General features: G+C 41.7%; 4 protein-coding genes, 1 long non-coding RNA gene and 1 other non-coding gene across 7 annotated transcripts; 3 read left to right on the forward strand and 3 right to left on the reverse strand.

Moving 5' to 3' along the window:
- Nucleotides 1–9,851: 9,851 nt before the first annotated feature.
- LOC108860155 (pectinesterase inhibitor) lies at nucleotides 9,852–10,383 on the reverse strand. Its single transcript, XM_018634063.2, has one exon. The coding sequence runs from the start codon at nucleotides 10,377–10,379 to the stop codon at nucleotides 9,852–9,854; it is 528 nt and encodes a 175-aa protein (XP_018489565.2). The 5' UTR covers nucleotides 10,380–10,383.
- Nucleotides 10,384–10,860: 477 nt separating this feature from the next.
- On the reverse strand, nucleotides 10,861–12,892 carry LOC108855417 (heavy metal-associated isoprenylated plant protein 41-like). 2 transcript variants are annotated; one of them, XM_018629234.2, is made up of 3 exons: nucleotides 12,606–12,892; nucleotides 12,177–12,375; nucleotides 10,861–12,085 (listed from the first exon to the last, which is right to left on the reverse strand). In XM_018629234.2, the coding sequence occupies exons 1-3, from the start codon at nucleotides 12,799–12,801 to the stop codon at nucleotides 11,140–11,142; spliced, it is 1,341 nt and encodes a 446-aa protein (XP_018484736.1). In that variant the 5' UTR covers nucleotides 12,802–12,892; the 3' UTR covers nucleotides 10,861–11,139. The 2 variants fall into 2 exon arrangements, with proteins under 2 accessions (XP_018484736.1, XP_056842096.1); XM_056986116.1 differs by lacking the exon at nucleotides 10,861–12,085 and having other exon boundaries at nucleotides 12,173–12,375.
- A 131-nt stretch (nucleotides 12,893–13,023) lies between these two features.
- Nucleotides 13,024–14,988, forward strand: LOC108855292 (uncharacterized). Its single transcript, XR_008936776.1, has 8 exons — nucleotides 13,024–13,027; nucleotides 13,134–13,200; nucleotides 13,355–13,388; nucleotides 13,431–13,657; nucleotides 13,737–13,915; nucleotides 14,025–14,125; nucleotides 14,232–14,372; nucleotides 14,548–14,988. It is a non-coding gene; the product is annotated as an uncharacterized LOC108855292 (transcript).
- Nucleotides 14,989–15,105: 117 nt separating this feature from the next.
- On the forward strand, nucleotides 15,106–18,727 carry LOC108814528 (GBF-interacting protein 1-like). Its single transcript, XM_018587126.2, has 9 exons — nucleotides 15,106–15,354; nucleotides 15,818–15,861; nucleotides 15,925–15,997; nucleotides 16,071–16,194; nucleotides 16,304–16,632; nucleotides 16,779–17,067; nucleotides 17,319–17,565; nucleotides 17,657–18,040; nucleotides 18,129–18,727. Exons 1-9 carry the CDS (start codon nucleotides 15,177–15,179, stop codon nucleotides 18,429–18,431), a joined length of 1,971 nt encoding a protein of 656 aa, XP_018442628.1. The 5' UTR covers nucleotides 15,106–15,176; the 3' UTR covers nucleotides 18,432–18,727.
- A 120-nt stretch (nucleotides 18,728–18,847) lies between these two features.
- On the reverse strand, nucleotides 18,848–20,311 carry LOC130496772 (uncharacterized). Its single transcript, XR_008935938.1, has 4 exons — nucleotides 19,953–20,311; nucleotides 19,808–19,867; nucleotides 19,398–19,440; nucleotides 18,848–19,308 (listed from the first exon to the last, which is right to left on the reverse strand). It is a non-coding gene; the product is annotated as an uncharacterized LOC130496772 (long non-coding RNA).
- A 197-nt stretch (nucleotides 20,312–20,508) lies between these two features.
- On the forward strand, nucleotides 20,509–21,853 carry LOC108849968 (F-box/LRR-repeat protein At2g40920-like). The gene has a single exon (XM_018623565.2). The coding sequence runs from the start codon at nucleotides 20,576–20,578 to the stop codon at nucleotides 21,794–21,796; it is 1,221 nt and encodes a 406-aa protein (XP_018479067.1). The 5' UTR covers nucleotides 20,509–20,575; the 3' UTR covers nucleotides 21,797–21,853.
- Nucleotides 21,854–22,119: the final 266 nt, after the last annotated feature.

Here is a 22,119-nt window from a genome sequence, read left to right on the forward strand (position 1 = left end):
CAGTGACTCAACAAGAGAACACCCAGCAAGATGACTGGAGCGAGCTTAAGGCACCCAAGGTGGAGCTCAAACCACTCCCCCATGGTGTAAGGTATGCATTCCTTGGCCCTAATGAGACCTATCCTGTCATTGTGAGTAGTGAACTTACTGAACCTGAGCTTGCTGAACTTTTGAAAACACTTAAAAGGTTTAGAAAAGCAATAGGTTACTCCCTTGATGATATCAAAGGGATCTCACCCACTTTGTGCATGCATAGGATACATCTTGAGGATGAATCAATGACTTCTATCGAGCATCAAAGAAGGTTAAATCCTAACCTGAAGGATGTTGTAAAGAAGGAGATTCTTAAACTCTTAGATGCTGGTGTGATTTACCCTATTTCAGATTCTAAATGGGTATCTCCTGTGCATGTGGTTCCAAAGAAGGGTGGGATCACTGTGGTGAAAAATGATAAGGATGAACTAATACCCACAAGAACCATCACAGGACATAGAATGTGCATTGATTACCGAAAACTGAACTCTGCATCTAGAAAGGATCATTTTCCATTGCCATTTATTGATCAGATGCTTGAGAGACTTGCAAATCATCCATTCTATTGTTTTCTTGACGGGTATTCAGGGTTCTTCCAAATACCCATACATCCCAATGATCAAGAGAAAACGACATTCACATGCCCCTATGGTACCTTTGCTTATCGAAGGATGCCATTTGGGCTGTGCAATGCTCCAGCCACCTTTCAAAGGTGCATGATGTCGATTTTCTCTGATCTTATTGAAGATGTTGTGGAGGTGTTTATGGATGACTTCTCTGTCTACGGATCTTCGTTTTCTGCTTGTTTGTCTAATTTGTGCAGGGTCCTACAGAGATGTGAAGACACCAACCTTGTGCTCAACTGGGAGAAGTGTCACTTCATGGTTAAAGAAGGGATTGTTCTTGGACACAAGATATCAGAGAAGGGGATTGAGGTGGACAAAGCAAAGATTGATGTGATGGTCAGTTTGGCTCCACCAAAGACAGTGAAAGACATCAGGAGCTTCTTGGGGCATGCTGGTTTCTATAGAAGGTTCATTCAGGACTTCTCCAAGATCGCCAGGCCACTCACTAGACTGTTATGCAAGGAAGAGATCTTTCTCTTTGGTAAGGAATGTCTAGAAGCTTTCAAGAAGTTGAAGAATGAGCTTGTAAATGCTCCCATTGTCCAGCCACCAGATTGGAGTCTACCCTTTGAGATCATGTGTGATGCTAGTGACTATGCTGTGGGAGCTGTTTTGGGCCAGAAGAAAGATGGTAAGACTCATGTGATCTACTATGCGAGCCAAACCTTGAATGATGCTCAGATGAAGTATGCCACAACAGAGAAGGAGATGCTAGCCATTGTATTTGCATTTGAGAAGTTCAGGAGCTATTTGGTGGGGTCTAAAGTCATTGTCTATACAGATCATGCAGCTTTGAGACACCTTTTGGCCAAGAAGGATGCAAAACCGAGGCTTCTGAGATGGATCCTTTTGCTCCAAGAGTTTGATTTGGAGATTAGAGACAAGCCTGGAGTTGAAAATGGTGTAGCTGATCACTTGTCTAGACTGAAAATAGAATGTGGTGTTCCCATTGATGAGGGACTTCCAGAAGAGCAGATCATGGCTATTGGAGCAGTAATGGCAGCTTGTGAGACTGGTAGAAAGCTTGAAGAGGTTAAAGCTACTGAAGAGAAAGAACCTTGGTATGCTGATTTGGTGAACTACTTAGCCACAGGAAAAGAACCTTTGAATCTTGTGGGCTATGCCAAGAAGAAGTTCTTCAAGGATGTGAAGAGATACTATTGGGACGAGCCTTACCTCTACATTCTCTGCAAGGATCAGCTCTACAGAAGAGTGGTTGCCAATGAAGAAGTTGAAGGGATCCTTACACACTGTCATGGATCATCTTATGGAGGTCACTTTGCCACCTTCAAGACTGTTGCAAAAGTGCTACAAGCAGGATTCTGGTGGCCACACATGTTCAAGGATACACAAGATTTTGTTTTGAGATGTGATTCATGCCAAAGAAGAGGAAACATTACTAAGAGGAATGAGATGCCTCAGAACCCTATCCTTGAAGTTGAAGTGTTTGACGTGTGGGGTATTGACTTCATGGGACCATTCCCATCATCTCATGGCAACAAATACATCCTTGTGGCTGTTGATTATGTTTCAAAATGGGTGGAAGCCATAGCAAGTCCCACCAATGATGCTAAGGTGGTAACCAAGATGTTCAAGAGTGTCATCTTTCCAAGGTTTGGAGTCCCAAGGGTTGTGATCAGTGATGGAGGCTCCCACTTCATTAACAAACTGATTGAAGGGCTTCTCAAGAAGAAGGGTGTGAAGCACAAGGTAGCAACTCCTTACCATCCTCAGACAAGTGGTCAAGTTGAGGTTTCTAACAGAGAGATCAAGTCCATTTTGGAGAAGATTGTGGGGATTACAAGGAAGGATTGGTCTACTAAACTTGATGATGCACTATGGGCTTATAGGACAGCTTACAAGACACCCTTGGGAACCACACCTTTCAACCTTGTCTATGGGAAGTCTTGTCATTTGCCAGTGGAGCTTGAGTACAAAGCACTATGGGCAGTAAAGTTGCTGAACTTTGACATCAAGAGTGCCAAGGAAAAAAGACTTTTTCAACTCCATGAACTTGATGAGATAAGGATGGATGCTTTTGAGAATTCGAGGATCTACAAGGAAAAGACCAAGGCTTTCCATGACAAGAGCATTCTGAAGAGAGAGTTCAAGGAAGGAGACCAAGTTCTTCTTTACAACTCTAGGCTGAAGTTGTTTCCAGGAAAGCTCAAGTCAAGATGGTCCGGTCCATTCAAGGTCAAGGAGATCAGACCTTATGGGGCTATTGTTTTGTGGGGTACTGATGGAAGAGACTTCACAGTCAACGGGCAAAGAGTTAAGCTCTACATGGCCACAGCACCAAAGGAAGATGGAGTCTCAACTCCACTTTCTGATCCCACCCCGGCCTAACCCCGAAGGAGGTAAAGTCAAGCTAGAGACTTTAAACAAGCTCACTTGGGAGGAAGTCCCATGTCTATCCTTGCACATATTGCATTTATATTTTCATTTTAATACTTTTCACTTATTCATCATTGAAAAAAAAAAAAAAAAAAAAAAAAAAAAAAAAAAAATTGTTTGAACAGTGTCGCAGGTCCAGAGCGACCAAGGGGCAGCGGGTCTCCCAGTCGCTCCAGCCCGCAGCGCCTCGCTCCCAGCGAGTCAAGCCGGTCGCTCGTCTTTTGCGGAGCGACCTCGTCGAGCGGGTGTGGTCGGTCGCTGTGGCCTCCGGTCAGGTAAGTCTTTGATCTGAAAACCCGGTTCACTCTAATTGAACCGACCCTAACCAACCTAACCGAACCACCCGACCCTAGACCTACCCAATCCCCCCCCCCATCGACATCTTCTCCCTCACTCTCATCCCTCACCAAACACACAAACTCTCTCAAGCTCTCACCACTCCAAACCTCATATCTCACTCAAATCTTCACCAAATCACCTCATTCTTTCACTCACATCCAAGCTTTCGCCCCTGTAGTCTAATTCCCCACACCTATTCACCTTTTCCATCCATCCAAAGCAAGGTATTGTGTTCTTGAAACCAATTTCGTAAGTCCATGAACCCTAAATTTTCAAAATCAAAATTTGGGCTTTTTCTTGCTTGATTGTGGTGAAATAGACTAGGGAAAGCTTATACATTAAGTTGGGTTGTTGATTCCATGGTGAAATTGAGTTGAATTTGAACTTTAGCAAATTAGGGTTCATGGATTTTGGGGATTTTCGAATTGGGTTCTAATTAAGTGTGTTTGTGGTTGGGTTTGCTTGATAAGTTGTTTAGAAGTTTGAGCTGAAACTCTTTTGACTCTAGAATCACTTTGTTCATCTTAACTTTCATCTATTGAGATTTTGAAAAGTTTGATTCTTGCTTCATTCAACTTACTCCTCTCCAAGTTTGTCTTGTGTTTAGGTACAATGACTAAGACAAGCAAGACAGCGAAAGAGATTAAGGAGCAAGCCGCTCGAGGGAAAGCACCCGCATCTGGCTCGGGAACACAGTTGACACAGAGACAAGCTACAGCAGCTGAAAAGAAAAAGTTGGCAGCGGAGAAGAGAGCGGGAAAAGTGTAGCAGTTCCTGAGATTGAAGAGAGCGACTATGAAAGTGAAGATGAGCCTGCTCCAGCAAAGAAAGCTAAAACGTCTAAGGGAAAAGGAGTTGCGGTTGAAAGAGACAGAGAAAAGAAACCAACTGTTGAGCAACTCTACGACGTTCTGAAGAATGAGATGACTTGGATGCCAACGAGGTTTGCAGACATCCAGTTGCTGCGACAGCTGGGTCTCGAAGCTGATATCGAGACAATGCTGGTTCATTTGAGGATGCCGAAGCTCTACACCATGGCATATCCTCTCTACAAAGAAGTTTCATGCCAGTTCCTCTACTCCCTATTCGTCACTGTTCACAAAACCAAGCACGCAAGGGAAGGATGGGGAAAGATCGCATTCACAGTGCATGGGAGAAGCTACACCATGAGCTTCAAAGAAATCGAGAGAGTGATGGGTTTTCCAGACCAGAGGTACTCCTTTCCTGAGAAAACCGACAACCTCCCCCAGAAGCTCTGGAAGCTGATCAGTGGCAACGAACGCTCTACTGGAAAGGACAAGAACTCTCATATCAGACACCCCTCAGTGCGTTACCTACACAGGTTACTCGTCCATATCTTCTACCCACGAAAGGAAGTTGGCACCATCACGGATGAGGACATGTACTTATTCTTCCCAGCCATTCAGCCCTACGCCACACACGCGCAGCTCCCTTTCTCCATGGAGCTCTACTCAGAAGTTGGATGGGTCAGGTTCTTTGTGGCACGTCTTAAGCACTACAGAGATTGGGCTTGGACCACCGGTGACTCCTCACCAAAGATTGGGATTGGAAGTTTGATCACACCCTTGCTTGAGTTCAAGGGTATCTCGTTGGGAAACGACGCGACATCACCGATCTTCTTGGATGCTGCTTACTTGAGACAAGCCACTTACTTTAGTGGGAGATACAAGGGTGATTACGTATACCACTACAAGATCGGGGGCAAAAAGGCCGAGGTAGTTCTCCCAAACAGAGAGCTGACAAACCTAAATGGGCCCTGCGGTGTCAGCTTCATCATTCCTACGGGTGCTTTCCTTGGTGAGCATGGGTCCCTTGATCCCATCGGCCCTTGCACGGAAGCAGAAGAGACTATGGGGAGAGCTATGCCAGACGCTGAGCCAGTGGAAGATGAGGGCGCTGAGCCAATCTATGGGCAGCGTCGCTACACTTTCACACCATACTCCGGAACCCTTCCCCCTGGTGCCCTTCGCGACGCCCACGACCATATCAGTAGGCTCCAGAGATGGAACAAGGCTCAGGATAGAACGATTGAGAAGCTCAAGAAGAAGTGTAAGGAAATGAGCAAGACAGCGAAGAGGAAAGCGAAGTCAACATCCAAGATCTTGAGAAAGATAGCTGATGTCTTGACTAGGGGAGGTTTTGCGGGATGTAGCAGAGCGGACTTCGAGTTCCCAGACGACCCAGTACCCCAGCCTCCACCAAATCCCTCAGCCCTTGGCTTCCCCCTAACTGAAAGGCAGCAGCAGCGTCGCTGGAGAAACCCACCCATCCTACCCTCTTCCTCGGGCAACAAATCACCCTCCCTTGCTGATTCTGAGGAGGAGATCGAGATCGAAGAGATCTCTAGCCAGCCACGATTTGAGGAGCACAACACCATGCCAGGCGGCTACTACACCACGTTTCCGCCAGACATCGATGAGTCCGAGCCATCTGGCTCTACTCGCTACCGATAGGAGGTACTCTGTCACCTTCTCTTGTATATACTAGTTTTTCTTTGATTTTCTTTAGGATTTGTTTTCGGTATCTCTCTCAGCTTAATAACACAGAGACTGTGTGACTTAAGTTTGGGGGAGGTACCAAGTATTTAATCGTGTTTGCTTTGATGGTCCTGCATTGAGTCCATGCATTGTACATATCTATTTGCACCAAAAAAAAAAAAAAAATAAATGAAAAATCCGATAAAAACAAAAAAAAATGAAGCATGTAGTTGCATCAGCATCCTTTAGGTTTGAGTCTAGAAGCATTCATATAGGTTGCATCCATCTGCATAGGGAGCAATGATTTGAAATGCCTTGCAAAGAGCTTGTTTAGCACTCAAAGTGACACCCTAGTTAAGCATATCAAGTAGCCTAAGCATCTCTTAAAAACCTTGCACGCTTCGAGCCTTGCAAATTCTTCTTGAAACTTGTGTGCTTGCTTGTCATTGACATTGTTCTGAAAACCAGCTCCAATCTGAACTAGGCTTAAATGAACTTAATTTCTCTCACTTATGGGCATTTGCATACTTAATTATGGTTCTCATTCACATTTGGGTTATCTTTGTCCATTGTACCACTCTTTGTTAACCCAAATGGAACTCCCTCACCCTTGAGCCCTTACCTTTCTTTGAAGCCAACATTGATTTGCTTGAGTGAGGCCTTTTCTGATAGCTTGTCATGTGCAAAATCTTGAGAGTATTGGAGGCGACATGGATTTGTTCTCATCTCTCGCTAGCATAGGAACATTATTTGAGCTAGCTTCTAGGATGATGGTTGGGTGCATGTCCTAAATGAGTTTGTATCTTGGGTTTGGGTAGTGAGAAAGATAAGCTTTAGGGACCTTAGAATGAAAAGAAAAGAAAGCTCTAGATTGTGCTATTTGACTCCTTCCCCCTGAAAAATAAAAAAAAAAAGAAAAAAAAAAAGAAAAAGAAAACAAAAAGAAAAAAAAAAAGGGGAATGATAAAAAGAATCAATAAGATAGTGGGGAAGGGAAAAGAGAAGTAGAAGAGCTAACCTAGGCAAAAATTATCCCTAGTAGTAAAGAGAAATAGCATGTTCATTGGGCTAATCATGAAAAATGAGTTGCTATTTGGGTTGTGAAATGAAGTGAATAGGGGTAGAACTTGAAATCACTTAGGAAAAGGGTAGAATGATGAGAATGGATCCATGTATGCATGAGTTGCTTCTAATCTTAGATAAATTTTGCATAATGATCAAGCTCCTTGTTCTTGAGTGATAACCACTTTAAATGATGCATTTGAACCCTTCTCTTCATTCACTTTAGACCATCTGTTTACCTAGCCAAATGATTGAGATCATCTGCCCATTTGTGAGAATCCACCTTGTGTGTGTGTGTGAATTAATGTGAGAGCTGGTTAGGAAGACTTGTTGGTTAATGAGTATTGCATCTTGCGTAAAGGCATAAGGGTATTGATAGGCCTAGAGAAGCTAGAGTAATACATGATAGTGTGCTTTTGCTACTTGCTATGTTTCTTTAGGATGTCAAGTTGAGTGTTAAGAAGTACTTCTTTTGGCTATGAGCTCCCAGCTTCAAACCTCTCTCCCCATGAGTTCTTGCAAGTTCACTTGAGGACAAGTAAAGAACAAGTTTGGGGGAGTTGATGTCTTGCTTATTCCCATTGTTTTATCTTCATTTTAGCATGCATTTTGATCATCTAGAATAGGATTTAGGCATGTTTAGGTTGCATTTTGCATACATAAGTTCTTATCAGGTGTTGGAGCACCACATGGAGCATTTGGGATGCATTAGGGACTCAAAAGAGGCAAAAGGAGTGATTTAGGGGCGACCAAGAGCTCACAGCGACCTCAGTGCAGCGACCCTGACCACCCGCTGCGACTTCACCCAGCGGAGCGACATGTCCCAGCGGCCCGTGCTGCCCGCTGCGGTTTCACTACCTGGAGCGGCCTCACCTCAGCGGCCGGTGCTGCTCGCTCGTCTTCTTCGGAGCGACCAACCGGAGCGGCTCCCTCTACCCGCTGCGCCTCATCCCCTGAAGCGACCCCGAGCCAGCGAGGAGACCAGCTCGCTCGTCTTCTTCGCAGCGACCAGCCGGAGCGGCTCCCCTTGCCCGCTGCGCCTCATCCTCTGGAGCGACCCCGAGCCAGCGAGGGGATCAGCTCGCTCGTCTCATCTGCAGCGGCTGTGCGGAGCGACCCCTCCTGGTCGCTCCGAGCCCGTTTCATCTCGAACTTAAACATTTCTCAGGGGCATTTTAGTCCTTTGTATGCACGTTTTTTGTGTTCTAAAACCTAAGTTTAAGTATTGTGTAAACCACCAGAGGCTAACCTATCTTTGTTACTTGGTAAACATCAAAAAACTATTGGAGATTTCATCTTTTAATCATTGATTCTCTTGTTCTTATCTTATTTTCTTGTTGAATTCAGTTCTCACATCCCTGTTTATGATCAATCTGAAACTCAAAATGAGTTCAAGAATGATCATGAACCTTAGTGAGTAATCCACCATTGAATTCATGGGTTAGGAAGATTTAGGGTGATTAAGTTAGTTCTAGGATGTTTTAGTATTAATCAAACCTTATTCTTTGCCTAGGAGAGTAATCGTTATGCATCTATTGAGTTGGCCTCTCAAAAGTTGATCTTTAGACATATCCCACCCGCAAGGTGTTCGATGATATGTCTGAGTCAACTCTCCTAAGCTCTTAACACACTTTACCAAAGGCATTTGTTGTTAAGGGTGTTAAGATAGCCAATAGACTTGTTTGTTAATGATTGCTTTTGTATTATTCAGCCAAAGACATTTGATGTCTGAAATATGTTAGCAAATGAGCATTCATCTAGACATAGAGTTTGTTTAAGATTGTGTCTAAGCTTAAGGTTGATTAGTTTGATTGACTGTTGCCATCCTTAGTTCGGAGCTTGATCACCCAAAGTCTAAATTCCTATACCCATGAGTTCTCCTTTCTCATAAAAGAAAGTTCATTGATTTACTGTTTTTATTGTTTAAGTTATTGCTTATTAGGTTCTAGAAATCATCAAATCTTCGATTGCGCTTAGATTAAGGAAGTACTTGCATTCTTGGTGCTTTGAATCCCTTGGAATTGGTTCGACATTTCACTCATATTACAACATTTGTTTTAGGAATTAAATTCCTAGCATCAGTGTGCTTATTCACGATTAGCAATGTAGCACTCGCGTATTGACGGAGGTCAAAAGTATTAGCAAGTCAAAGCTATCCATCTCGTTCAAATTGAGTGTATCCATCTTTGTTTGAACTCTGAAACATCAAATTGAGTGTATCCATCTCGTTCATCTTTTACTATCATATTATGGAATATGATACATGCTTTCATAATCTTCCTAATTTTGACTTTATCCCTAAAAAGTGCTGGATTTTTAACAATAGTAAAGCGAAATTACAAGACTCCAAAAACACGTTCGACATCTTTTCGAACAGCATCTTGACGTTGAGCAAATAAAACTGCTTTTAGTTCTTGTGGTATTGGAATAGTGGATATAAAATTAAATAATTTTAAATATTTAAATATAAAATTAAATAATTTTCAAATTGGAATTCACACAAAATAAAAATAATTAAATATTTCAAAACAAAATTTACGAATAAAATTTTCAAATTTTATTGCCATAATCGTTTCGCGTCGTTCACATTAACCAAAAGAATTTCCAAATTTTATTTTATTTAAATATTTCAGCATCAATCGCCTCTTGAAAAAACTTCTCAAAGGTGGTACGTCCTCAACAAGCCTTCGCCCTCTCATGAGCGGACCGGTTCTCCAAGGCTTGTTGACCAAAAAAGACATTGTATTCGTGAACTTATGATAAAACAATATCCTCTTGATGTTTTCTTCGGTTACAAATGATTTCAGCTTAACTAAAGCAACAAGAAATTGACCGAAAACATAGGAACAAGTAAATTACTATATGCAACAACACTCAAATATTTGGGGATTTAATCTCATGTTAACATTTTGTTAATCATCAAAGCGTTTTTACACAGCTTCAGAAAAACTTTGTTCCTCTGTGAAAGCTCTGCATCGTTCCCAGCACGTGACACCAAATCGCTGTCACAAGACTCAATGGCACTGATCGCCGCACGCAGCCAGACATCCACATCCGTGTGTGCGTTGGCAAGCATGGCAGAGACCGAGTCGTCAAGCTGCTCCACAGCGTCTTGGTAGTTCTTCTGGCAGTCCTCGAGCGTGACCTCCATCGCCGGCTCAAGATCCTCGAGGCTGAGCTTTTCCTTGATGTAGGTGGAAGTGGCGGAGGCATTAGCAGACGCCACCGAGATAGCTATGATCTCGATCTCGTTGTTGGTGGCTGCGAAGTTGCGTGACTCGGGACTATCCTGTATGCTGGCTAGACATAGTTTTGGATCGTCGGAGTGTTTGCACAAGTTGGAAATCAGACCGGAATCTGCATCTCCTGCATTGGAGGAGAGAAGAAGGATGCAGAGGAATAGAAGTCCGGCGAATTGCTTCATCTTTGATTTATTGAGTTTGGATTGTAAGAATGATCAAAACAGATTTTTGTATTTGAAGAAAAAAAAATGAAACCTCCAAAGCAACAATCGAAATCTATTTTTAGTATAAGAACCTGTTAAACAGAAAACAAAATTAACAACTTGGCTTAATCACATTGCTGAAACGTTAGAAATGACCTAACTTGGCTTGCAAGTAATTAAAAAAAAAAGAAGCCATGGAGAGTTTGTTTTTATTCTTCATTGATATCTCACTCTCGCTCATATCCACCTTCAGAACTATCGGTAGTCATGTTTCTTATGTTTGGAAGAGAGTTTGTTTCACGGAAGAGATCTATAAAGAGGAAAAGAAAAAGCACTTACCCTCGTCATAACTCATAAGGTGAGAATACTTGATTATATTATTAGATTGTAGTCAGGCATGTCTACAAAGAAAACTAAATTATAAAAAGCCTATTGTTAGTGCACCTACTGTGGAGATAGATAGATTTGACCGTTAAAACAACGGTATTGATAAATCTCTTGCTTATGATCGATACTTAAAAACAGTGCAAGATGAAAGACTCATCAACCATTTCCACTAACACATTCATTATACGAACAAAAAGCTAAAATAGATACACAAAATCTACTCCTACATGGGCTAACATTATCATCCCCCATACTGAGATAGTCGCAGTTTTGAGCTGTCCAACCGCAATTCTTAAAAAAGATTTTTTGCTTTGTAACTCCAAAGCCTTCACTCACTGGAAGCCAGTATGATTTACCAGTGGTATGGATGGTAAATGTTGAGGTTTCTCTGCCAAATCAACCTTCCTTCTTGTGATTCTTCTGTGTGCAAATGATGAAAGCTGGTACTTGTTGACATTGTTCTTCCTCCTTCCCAGCCATGAGAGGAGCCTAGGAAGAATGGTTCTTGCCAAAGCAGAGGGCGTGGTAATTCTCCAGTGTACCCATGAGGATAGCTCTGTGTTCCCCTGTTATAAATATCAAGCGGAACTCCACTGAAGCGGCGTGAGCATTCTTCAAGGAACCGTTCTTCTTGAGGATGATAATGACTGAAGTCATGGAACTGGAGGCCGCTTCTTTCATTGCATCTTAAGCTGTCTTGATACCAGTGATCATGGTGTCTTTCTAGAGCAAAGGACGCTGGTATTTGTGTTGCTCGAATAGAGCTAGCATCTTCAAACTGTGAACATCTAAGTTCTCGGTAATAACCAAGATCCAATGGAGATGTTCTTGGTTGAACAAAAGGATCTTGCATTTGCCTATGGCAACGGTCCTGGTGGTGATAGCTGAGATCAAAGGAAAGTAGTGGTCTTTGGATAACACATTGAGATTGTATTTGTGGCTGGAGGGGATACATGAGCAACTTTGATTCTCGTTCCTTCATTTCTCTCCATCTCGACTTCTCAGCATAAATCTCCTTAGCGACGCGAGAGACAGTGAACTTGAAAGTAGTACAGTCTCCTAAAAGGAAAGGCAAGTCACATCTAGACCCATCTCCTCTCTTATTCTCATAACCAGGGTACTCGCTCTTCTCAAACGCCACACGTTGTCTCAACGCAAGAGAACATCTGCTAGCGAGCTCCTCGAGCTTCCAGTGACAAAAAGGGGCTTTGTTCTTGTGAGAGACATGAACTTCTCCATCAGCTCTTAACATACGGCTTGCACCATTGAGAAATCCAAACACCAGTTGTCTATGCTTCCTAGTACAAACAAACAAACACAAAAGAAGAACATGTGATATAACAGTACACAATTCAACTGCGAGAAAGAGAGCAGCAGCACTATACTTACTGTATAAGTTTTGAATCGGTCTCTTTGCCGTGGAAGCCGGCGTGGGGGAAGTTGAAGATGATACGGTCAAATCTTCTGGAGTTAAGATGAGGGTGAAGTTGGAGTTTGGTGGCATCAACACCATGTAAGAGGGAAGCACCAAGTCTGTTCAGAGTATCAAGGTTAGAACTTGCTTTCTTGTACTTTCTAACCACATCATCTGCTTTCAAATCACCATAAGAGAGACATCAATCAAAGAGCAGAGGGAGAATCAAAGTTAAAAGGTACAACCTTTCAGCAGAACAATGCAAAATCCTTTTTTGGATTCTTCTCATTTGAAAGATAAAAAAGAGCTTTCGGTCAAAACCCTAACAAAACTCTGTTGCCAACGAGATCAAAACCCTAAAAACACTCTCGAAGAAACGTAAAGCAAATGAAGTAAGTTGTAACCGTAAGAATCGAGGGAGGAAGCACAGATATTGGAAGCAGAGCCAAAGCGAGTGGCTAAGCTGCAAGAGAATGAGAAGTCTCCTTCGCCGACGAGAAGGATTTGATGGTTCGATGAATAGTGTGTCACCCATACTTCATCTTCATCATCAGAATCTCTTATAAGCTTCGAGGAGGAGAGCTCTCTCACGGTCGCCATTGAAGTGTGTGATGAAATGTGTCTGTTCTCTATTCTCTTTGAGTTTCTAAATATTTATTTGGTAACGTTACAGCTTCCTTTGGCTATCGACCCGATTTAGTTTCCTATAAACAAAGAGAAACAAAAAAAAAAATTGAATTGACGATTCGGTTTTACATGACAGACACAAAAGCCAAAAGGGAGATCAGTGATTGATTTTTTTTTTGGGTTTCAATCCGTAAAATGTGTATTTTTTGTTTCCAAAAAGGAAACAATTAATGGGCCAGGCCCAAATTGCTATGATGTCAGGCGGGCTTTTAGTTAGCTAGTGTTTTTTTTTTTTTTAAATACAGTTTTGACGGTTGAGAATATAAGTCTGTGGAATGGGATATTCAACGGTGAGGAGCAGTTAGTTATACAGTAAGTCATCTCTTTCTTTCGACTCTAGGAGGGGAGCTCAAGGCTTGTCCTTTTCTAGTGGAGCTGTTTTGAATTGATAAGCTTTCAAATCCAAAAGGAAGAAGAGTAAATGAAGTCTCTTTAACTTTTTTTTTTCTTGTTTATTTGTTTACAGTGCGCAATGGAGAATGATTATTCAGACACTAATAGTTCCCAGATTTTGTGCGATTGGGATTATCCTCCGATGAAAGGCACTAGAGTTTCGGACAGAGGAGGTTCCACGTCTACTGTTGGAGGAGGCAGGGGGTGCTGCCACCGTGGGTTTTGACCCGTCCTACGAGTGGGGTGGTGGGAAATGGAAAGAGAGTGATTTGAGTAGCCTTGAGGATCTCATGAATGAACATTCTTCTCTGCCTCCTCAAATCGCTGAATGGTTTTGGTGTATCCAAATTCGTCAAGGACTTCCGCTGCACACTCGGTATAACTCAATCCTCTCTTTTATTATATAGTTTCAAGAACCATTTTATCTAACAGAAAAAATCTCCTTTTGGTTTCAGATTTGATGAACATGGGTTATCCTTCCACTAAAATGACTATGGAAGCAGGATCAATGAAGTCCTGTCTCTTACAATCTTGGAGTTCTTGTTTGATCCAACCAAGATTGATGCTGCTTCCAAGAATTGAGTTTGATTTATCTTTGAGCAGCACCCATGTTCTCAATGCCATTCTGAAACACGTATGAGAGTGAGCATACTGTAAAAACAAATGACTAGCACAAGTAGAGTCATAGGATCATGTTGTATTGGTTCCTAAATCTCAGTCGCTTCTTCTCAAATGTTTGTTAGATTCCACTATCAGAACTACGACCGGGCATGCCGCAGCTATCAAAGTTCCATTTATTATTGCCCGTAAGAACATGTCATTGCCACAATGTGCACTGGAGAAGGTAAAAAAATTCCTTCATGACTCACTCTTCTTCCCTCTTCTTCATCTTTTGTTTGGATTGTAGCTGAGAGATGTGAGTACAATGGAGAATAATCTTACAAGTGCAGCTCCTACCTACCGTAGAAGTAAATGACCCTGTTTATAGAGATCATCAACCAGAGCAGATGGATGATGCATGCGAGGAGATGAGCAGCAAGCGCATAGTGCTGCTGGTTTCGGAACAAACCAATATAAACGATAAGGATAAAGTAGATGCATGCAGATGATGAGGGAGATGAAGTAATTGTGGTCGATGACTGCTGAACAACAATGGTGGGTGATACTACTACTACTAGGGAGACCTTTTCTCCAAGCTCGTAAGTACGTGTAAAATGTACAAAAGACAAGAGTATTAAGAGTCAGATGTGGTTAAAGACTTAAAAGGTCCAGCCCCGGGGCAAGAAGAATGCAAACATTCCACCAAGACCGGAGACCGTATGCTGGAAATGTGAAAGAGAAGGAGGACCGTCGCTGTTGATATTGTAGCAGAAGCGAGTGTGCAGCAAAAGTTGGCAAAGAATGCTTGAATTGTCCGGTTCAGTACGACTTGAATGACCACGAATCTCGGAAGTTGTTGAGTTGTGCAAAGAGAAGACTCTTGAAGTTTTTACAGCTACTTTGTGGAGCAAGCAAGAGGCTGAAATAGATGGAAGGTCCTGCCTGTGACAACCTCTCCTACTCATACTCACTATTGTAAATTTTTCTGGGTAATTACATAATTGTAATTTGTTGTAAAAAAAAACTGTGAATGGTGATACTTTACAGTAACTACATATTTTTACCAAAGAGTTAAAAAAAAAGAAGAGTTACCAGAGGCAAGTGACGTCAGCGTATAAAAGTAACCGACAATGGTGAGGGAACAGATAGTAATATAATAATACAGAGGACAAGACCGTCTTTGCAACGAGTGTGTATTTTTTTTCAAGGGGAAGTCTCTCCTCCAATTTTCAATTTTTGCACTTTCTCTCTCCTCCCGCTTTCTCTCCTCTCTTCCCCCAAAAAAAAAGAAAACAATGAACAGCTCGGCTGATGGCGGCTCCTCTAGGGTTTCGATTCCTCCTCATCTCCGTGAAACTCTTCAGAGTATAAGAGAGATTACGGGGAAGCAGCACTCCGACGAGGATATCTACGCCGTCTATAAGGAATCCCTTAATGATCCTTTCGAGACCGCCCAGAAGCTCCGCTTTTTAGGTTAACTCACTCCCCCCCCTCCCCCTCCACTTAGGGTTTGCCTTTTTTTTCTTCTTTCGTTAAATGAACCTTGCCTCTGAGATTTGTTGACATTCATCTGTTTAGGCTATAATTGCGATAAAGTTTTGATTTTATTTGGGAAGATCAATTTGATGGATTCTCCTATGGCTTTGCAAGTGTTTTAAGTTTCACTTTGGTGCCTCAAATTGTTCGAATTTGGAACAAGGTTTATTGTGTCTAAAATCGCCTTACTTACTTCTCTCATAGTTGATCTCTTACCACTTGGAATCATATCAAAAGAGATTCTTTTTTTTTTTTTTTTAATTTAGTTCGTATTCTAGTGGGTGGGCGTTTTGGTTATTGTGTATGGATGTCTAGACAATGTAGCATAACTCTCTTCTCATGAAAGTTGCTTCTATCTTCTTCTACTGTATCTCAGCTGCATCACATTATAATTTTGCAGATACGTTTCATGAGGTCAAAAGCAAAAGGGACAAAAAGAAGGAGGCAAGTTTTGAACTCACTTAAAATGACGTTGCTTTCATTATCTAATTTGATTTCTGTCTGCAGAATCTAGTGCCAGTTAACCAAGCAAGTGCCAGAACTGGCCGGAGGAACTTTGCTTCTACTAACACTTATCATGGTACTTTGATTTTTATTTCTTTTGAATGACAATTGTACTTCTCTTCCCTGTTTTAAGCAACATTCTGATGCAGGCAATGGAAGAAGTGCCTCCTTTAAAAGGGAGAGTGGACCTAATCATGTCACAGGGGGTTCTAGATCTTCTCTTCCTAATACTAACAACCGACCAAGAAACCCCACAGTACCTCGTCCGACAAAGTACTTTTTCTTTTCATCCTCCTGTCTGTCTCTCTACGTGTTTGTTGAATCCGTAGTATATTTTTTTCTCCTATATAGTATATTAGAGATTAAACGGTACCTTTTATAGGGTTTCTGCTCCTACCAGTCTTCCCAGCCATCATAAAGTTGAAAATGATTTCACTGCCACTGTGAACAAGGGAGTTGCAGAGAAAAATCCTCTTTCCAAATCTACTTCTTTCTCCGAGGATGGTGTCGAGCTAGAAGAGACATCTAAAGCAAGTTCAGAACAAGTTGCTACACCTGTATCAGTCTCTGTTGTACAGAACCATACACAAGATGTAATTTCTGCTCAGATCTCTCAGCCTCTTGTGAATAACCACCCAGCAGAGCTGCAGTCATATACTTTTGGTCGACAGGATCTTTCTGCTTCTCATGGCAGTAGTCATTCTGATCAGGGTATGTTTGCATTTTATCTGTGGACCTTTGGTTTACCTCCGTGTATTCATCAAAGTAGCTCTATGTTCATTCTCTGCTCATCTAGTTAAGTCAGAAATATCTATGGCTTGTTATTTGATTCAATCCCTGATTTCTTTTTGTTACAGTCACCGAAAATGAGACTGCATCCAAGAAAGGCAAACCGCGATCGCTTCTCAAGTCAGATGTTGGCGAGCGGTCACACGTTACATTTCCGTTGCACCTTCAGGTTGCAGAAGAACTGCAAAATGGTCTCACGTTTGGCAGTTTTAATTCTGATTTTGTGAAAGAGTTATCTTCTAACTATGGTGTTAGTGGCGGTGATGACTCTGATTTTAAGTCCTCTCACGGGACAGGGGATGATGAGAGAGATTCTTCTCCCACTATCAATGGCATTCATGCGGTTGCTTCTGCTAGGTTAGTGACTTAGTTATTTGACTCTACATATTCCTGCTTTGGTTATATACCAACTGCAATGTCTGTTCAGACACGCTGTTGCCAGTCTGAGTTGAATATGACTATTGATATATGGTTTTCAAACTACTTCAGTTTTGCGTATGGGAAGGTCTTTCCTTATGATATTGGATTGTGTATTTTCTCCTTGTTGGCTTGTCCTTTTAACTTTCAGATTTCATGTTTGTATCTCACTACCATAACTTCTTATGCAGAGGTGCATCATCCTATTTCGAAGATAAGGATAATGGGATTTCAAATTCAGCACCAGGAGCTGAGCTAGTGAGGCATTCAAATCACACTGTCCCTTCTGGAGAAGATGAACAGAGAGACGTAGCTTTACCGAACACACAACCTCATCAAATTGCTTATGGTCAAGAAGCCCCATTCAGCGTGTTTGGTCTTGTTCCCTCGTTTTCAGCATTAGGCCAACCAGTTAACACAGAAGGAGCTGAGACTCAGGCACGTGTTATATCCTATCAAAATAGATGCAAACATTACAAAAATCTAATCTTAGTTTTTTTCTTCTGATACCTGGGTTTTCAAATTGCAGCCTGGAAATTCTAATGCCCCAGCTATGTCATTAGTATCGTATCCGCCAGGTCAGAGCTCCATAGCAGCAGTCTCTCAGCAGGCAGCTCATCTTTTTGGACAACAATACCCTCCCAGCTTCTTCCCTTACGGTCCCTATTACCCACCCTTTTATATGGCACCACCATACATGCACCAGTTCTTGAGCCCAAATGGAATTCCTCAGCAGTCCTATTTTCCACCAGGGGCTGCTATAGCAGCACCTACCCATATAGCACCAGTAGGCGAGAATGAGAACCCTCCTACAACAAACCCATCCCAACATACTTCTTCCACAGTTGCTACTCACATCCCATCTGCAACCGCCTTAAACTCTATCAGTAGTGAAGAAAGGACTTCACCAATGGTCAGTTTCCTTTCTGTTGTATCCTTGCGCTGATAATTGTTGTTGAGTATATATAACTAAGCTGGTATTCATGATATTATTGTTTCAGACTGGAAATGCAGCTGGGTGGATTGGACAGGGACTTGGCAATCTGCAGATGAGTCAAATGTACAACCTAGCCCTGCAAGGTCAGCCACTTGGTTTCCCAGTCGTGCAGGCTGGTCACAGGGGGCTCATGGGAATACACCAACCATCACTCCCCATGCCCGCTCCTTCAACTATATATCAGACTTTAACGCCACTGCCACCGCCACTCATCACAACGGCTATGTCTGAACCCATTAGGCACCCAAACATTGCCCATCAGCAACCTCAAGCTGCCGTAACAAATAGGGTCAATAACAACTATTAGGCCAAGGGGAAGCAGCTATGGAAGATGCACATCGAACTGTGTTAAAGTCTGGATTTTTGGGTGTAAATAGGAAACATCATCCCCGGAGGAATTTAGGTTTGACAATTACAAAGTGGGAAGAAGATGTGCTTTCAAAGTAGCAAACCTTTTTGCCATATTTTTTGTTGTGACAATACATAAAGGAACGTTTGGGAAGATGATCCCATATGGAATAGCTATGAAAAACTGATGATGCCTCTTTTGTTTGTATTCTCTTGCAAACATATATCAGTGATATTACTTAGCTTTATCAGGTTTTGGTATTCTTTAGTATTCAGAAAAAAAAAGACTCCTCTATTAAACAAACACTGTCTCAAAACCTGGAAGAACATTAGCAGATGGTTCTCCAATAACCTCAAATACTCTGCACATGTATGTTTCGTTCAGTAACTTATTAACCACATTCATTTACTTCTTTCTCAAATACTCAAACACATATATATCAGAAATGAGTTGGCTGAATCAGCTCTTGGTTTCTCTTTAGTCTTCAGAAAGAAAAAAAAAGATACTCTTCTCTGTGAAACAAACAGTTCGAAAGCACAATAACAGAAGGCTCTCTGATAACTCCAAATACTCTAGGCTGTATGTTTCTTTCAGTGATGATGTATTAGAAACCACATTAATTAAGTTGTTTCTCAAGACTTTCGTTCTCTTGCCTGATAGCATCGAGGTCGGCTTGCAATTTCTCCAGACTCATGCCCCGACTTGTGATGGAACCCAACTTCTTCTCGTAGTCAACTGCTTCTCCCTTCTTAACCGATCAGTCGCGAGGATCTTTTCAGATATTTGCTCAAAAATCCCGTGGATACTGGTCACTAGCTTGTACACCTGGTCAGATCTTTTCAGATATTTAACTCACTGAAATAAGGAGCAGAGGTGAAGTGTAATGTCACAAAATTATATGATATAAAACCAGAAAACACTAACCGCCAGAAGTGTTGAGATGATGTGCACTTTGAATGCTCCACCTCTGGCAAAAAAAAAAAAAACGAAAGCAACAAAACTATCTTTAGAGAGAGACACACGTGGTAAGCTCTTGTTTCCCTATTATCTGACTTGTGACACACACACACAATAGTGTAGAAAGTGAGCTGGACTGGATCATCCCAAGACAGACCATGTTACTCGAGAGATAGATAACTTACGATTACTACGATGCAAAAAAAAAAAAAAAACTCAATGAGATAGTATTACGCTTCTTCCACATGCCAATTTTCTGCCCTACAAAGTTAATGCTGATATGATGGATTGCTCTTCCACTGATGGATTATAAGCATTTCAAGAAACAGAGCAGTCATCAAGAAGAATTTAAACGCAAGTTTGAAGAGAAATGGTACCCGTTAAGAAGATGGGGTCAGATTCAGTTCGACTCCAGGTTTCAGAGACATAAGAAGAAGCTGATACATTACATAATGATAAAGATATTTAGCTTTATGCTCGATTGAAACAGAGTTCTTGTCAGAAACATATTCATATTCTTACTGTTTCGTGATAAGGTTTCATTGGATCGTTCAACACCTTCTCGTTGGACTTATTCTACTCGCTCTTTATCATTGCCTCGTCGGAGCTTTAAGCCGAATATGTTGTCCTGCCGGCCTTTTAATAGGTGTCATCCACAGCCTCAAGAGAGATAATAAGCTTTTTGAATGATTTTACCATGCCATGGTCAAAGAAGTAAAGATGGTTGTTAAATGGCATCCCGTAAGTTTGAATTACATTGCGATCTAAACCGTCAAATAGAATCCTCACGTTGACTCCAGCATCTGAAACTCTCGAACAAAGAACGGGTTGAACCCTGATCAATTCCGTCCAAACACGGGTTGTGACTTGTGAGGCTAAGGAGGGTATCTATCTCGAGACCTGGCTGGAATCAAAGAGCGAAGAAATATATATATGAAGCCCACATACTGTACTTCTTACCCTTCGTGCTGTAGTGTAAACGAAACAAAAACAAAACGCACCGTATAATTAAAAGATGGACACGCGTCATGTTCTCACATCAGTATGTATTATGATATTATATCTGACGTGAATTACCCTTCTACTTTATAATTTAAGAAGATCTGTGGTAAAACCCTAACGGATTCAACAGAAGCTCTGTCGACATGGGTTTGTCTTTTCGTTTATCTGTGATCCATCGGAAGAGAATGAAGGGAAGAAGATTCCATCAGCAGGAGATGGAGATTCCTAATGATGTGGTGATGGAGGAGATCCTTACAAGATTGCCAGCTAAATCTCTGATGAGATTCAAGTGTGTCTCAAAGCTTTGGTCATCCCTTATCAGCTCACGGTATTTCAGCAACCGTTTTCTCACAGTACCAACCCGTCCTCGTCCTAGAATTTACATGTGTTTGCAGGATAACACTGACTACCGTAACTCTGTAACACTATCATTGGCTGAAGACACTACTAGTGCTTCTTCTTCCTGCTTTGTGGTTGACCACAATCTGACCCACCAACGGGTGGGAGGCCACATCTTACAAAATCTTTGTGGCTTCATGTGCTACTCCTTTATGGCAAAGCCGCGGATCTATAACCCTGCCACCCGACAACTTGTCACCTTACCTGCCCCCATCAAATCCCAAACAGAAGCCGACGCATACGGTTACTATTTTGGATATGACCCAGTTATCGACCAGTACAATGTGGTCTGGTCAACTGGTGACTACGTGAAACATTTGGGAGTGATGAGGTCAGAGCATAAGGTCTTTGTCCTAAAAGCTGGAGGAGAAGGTTCCTGGAAAAAGGCTTCTCCAGACTTTCTTCCTCACATTCCGGCCAAAAGAGGAGTGTGTATTGATGGGGTTATATATTACATGGGTTGGACTGGTAGGTATAATGTAGCGCTGGTGAGCTTCCACATTAGATCCGGAGACTTCAAAATGATCCAAGTACCTCGTAGGGACGGAGATGAAGTGCTTCAAAGGATCACGAATGTGAGTCTTATAGAGTATGGTGGCAAAGTAACTATCATTGACCAAACCAATCTTAGAGAAAAGGGTATGCTTGATTTATGGGCTGTGGAAGATGCTGGCTGGTCAAGGAAAACTATGGTTTTGCAATCTTCTCAGTTACATCTGGTGATTAATAACAAAACTATATACAACATGAAAGGTACAACTCACAATAACAAGGTTTTCTTTGTACCAGAGGATATGTTTTCTCCCTTTCACATTCTCTCTTATGACCTTGGAAGCAATGATATGACAAAGATCGAAATAAAAGGAATACCGGACCACTGGTTTAGAACTGATAAAGAGTCCGTTTACGTGATGTTGATGGATCAGAGTGAGAGTCTCGTACGTGTACTTGGAGACTTGAATTAGACGTTACTTTTCTACCTTTCTAATGCATTTTTGTTAATTTTGTTTTCTGTGTTAAACTAAATACAATTATGTTATTATTAATTGCTGGTTTTATATGATATTTTATAGAGTTTAATCGTGTGTTCTTGTATTGGTATCAAGCACTCACTCTCTTTCGCGCGTTGTTTTTCCGTTAAATATGGTCTTTTAAAACCGTACATATACGTGTTGCCTTTCTTGTTATCATGTGGTATGCATAGTAGTGCTTCTTTTAGTTGTTTTGGCTGAACCTTTGCATTTGAATGTAATTATGCATGAATTTGAACTTGGATTGCTTTATTATA

Source organism: Raphanus sativus, chromosome 1, assembly GCF_000801105.2.
Source record: "Raphanus sativus cultivar WK10039 chromosome 1, ASM80110v3, whole genome shotgun sequence".
NCBI lineage: Eukaryota > Viridiplantae > Streptophyta > Magnoliopsida > Brassicales > Brassicaceae > Raphanus > Raphanus sativus.

What these genes read in the sequence shown, in the direction of transcription:
- LOC108860155 (XM_018634063.2), bottom strand. Translation starts at nt 10,379, where the DNA reads ATGAAGCAATTCGCCGGACTTCTATTCCTCTGCATCCTTCTTCTCTCC.
- LOC108814528 (XM_018587126.2), top strand. Translation starts at nt 15,177, where the DNA reads ATGAACAGCTCGGCTGATGGCGGCTCCTCTAGGGTTTCGATTCCTCCT. An exon ending in CCAGAAGCTCCGCTTTTTAG is followed by an intron (nt 15,355 to 15,817) that starts GTTAACTCACTC and finishes ATAATTTTGCAG; the next exon opens with ATACGTTTCATGAGGTCAAA. An exon ending in CAGTAGTCATTCTGATCAGG is followed by an intron (nt 16,633 to 16,778) that starts GTATGTTTGCAT and finishes TTTTTGTTACAG; the next exon opens with TCACCGAAAATGAGACTGCA.
- LOC108855417 (XM_018629234.2), bottom strand. Translation starts at nt 12,801, where the DNA reads ATGGCGACCGTGAGAGAGCTCTCCTCCTCGAAGCTTATAAGAGATTCT. An exon ending in TTCCTCCCTCGATTCTTACG is followed by an intron (nt 12,376 to 12,605) that starts GTTACAACTTAC and finishes ATTTGAAAGCAG; the next exon opens with ATGATGTGGTTAGAAAGTAC. An exon ending in ACCGATTCAAAACTTATACA is followed by an intron (nt 12,086 to 12,176) that starts GTAAGTATAGTG and finishes TGTTTGTACTAG; the next exon opens with GAAGCATAGACAACTGGTGT.
- LOC108849968 (XM_018623565.2), top strand. Translation starts at nt 20,576, where the DNA reads ATGGGTTTGTCTTTTCGTTTATCTGTGATCCATCGGAAGAGAATGAAG.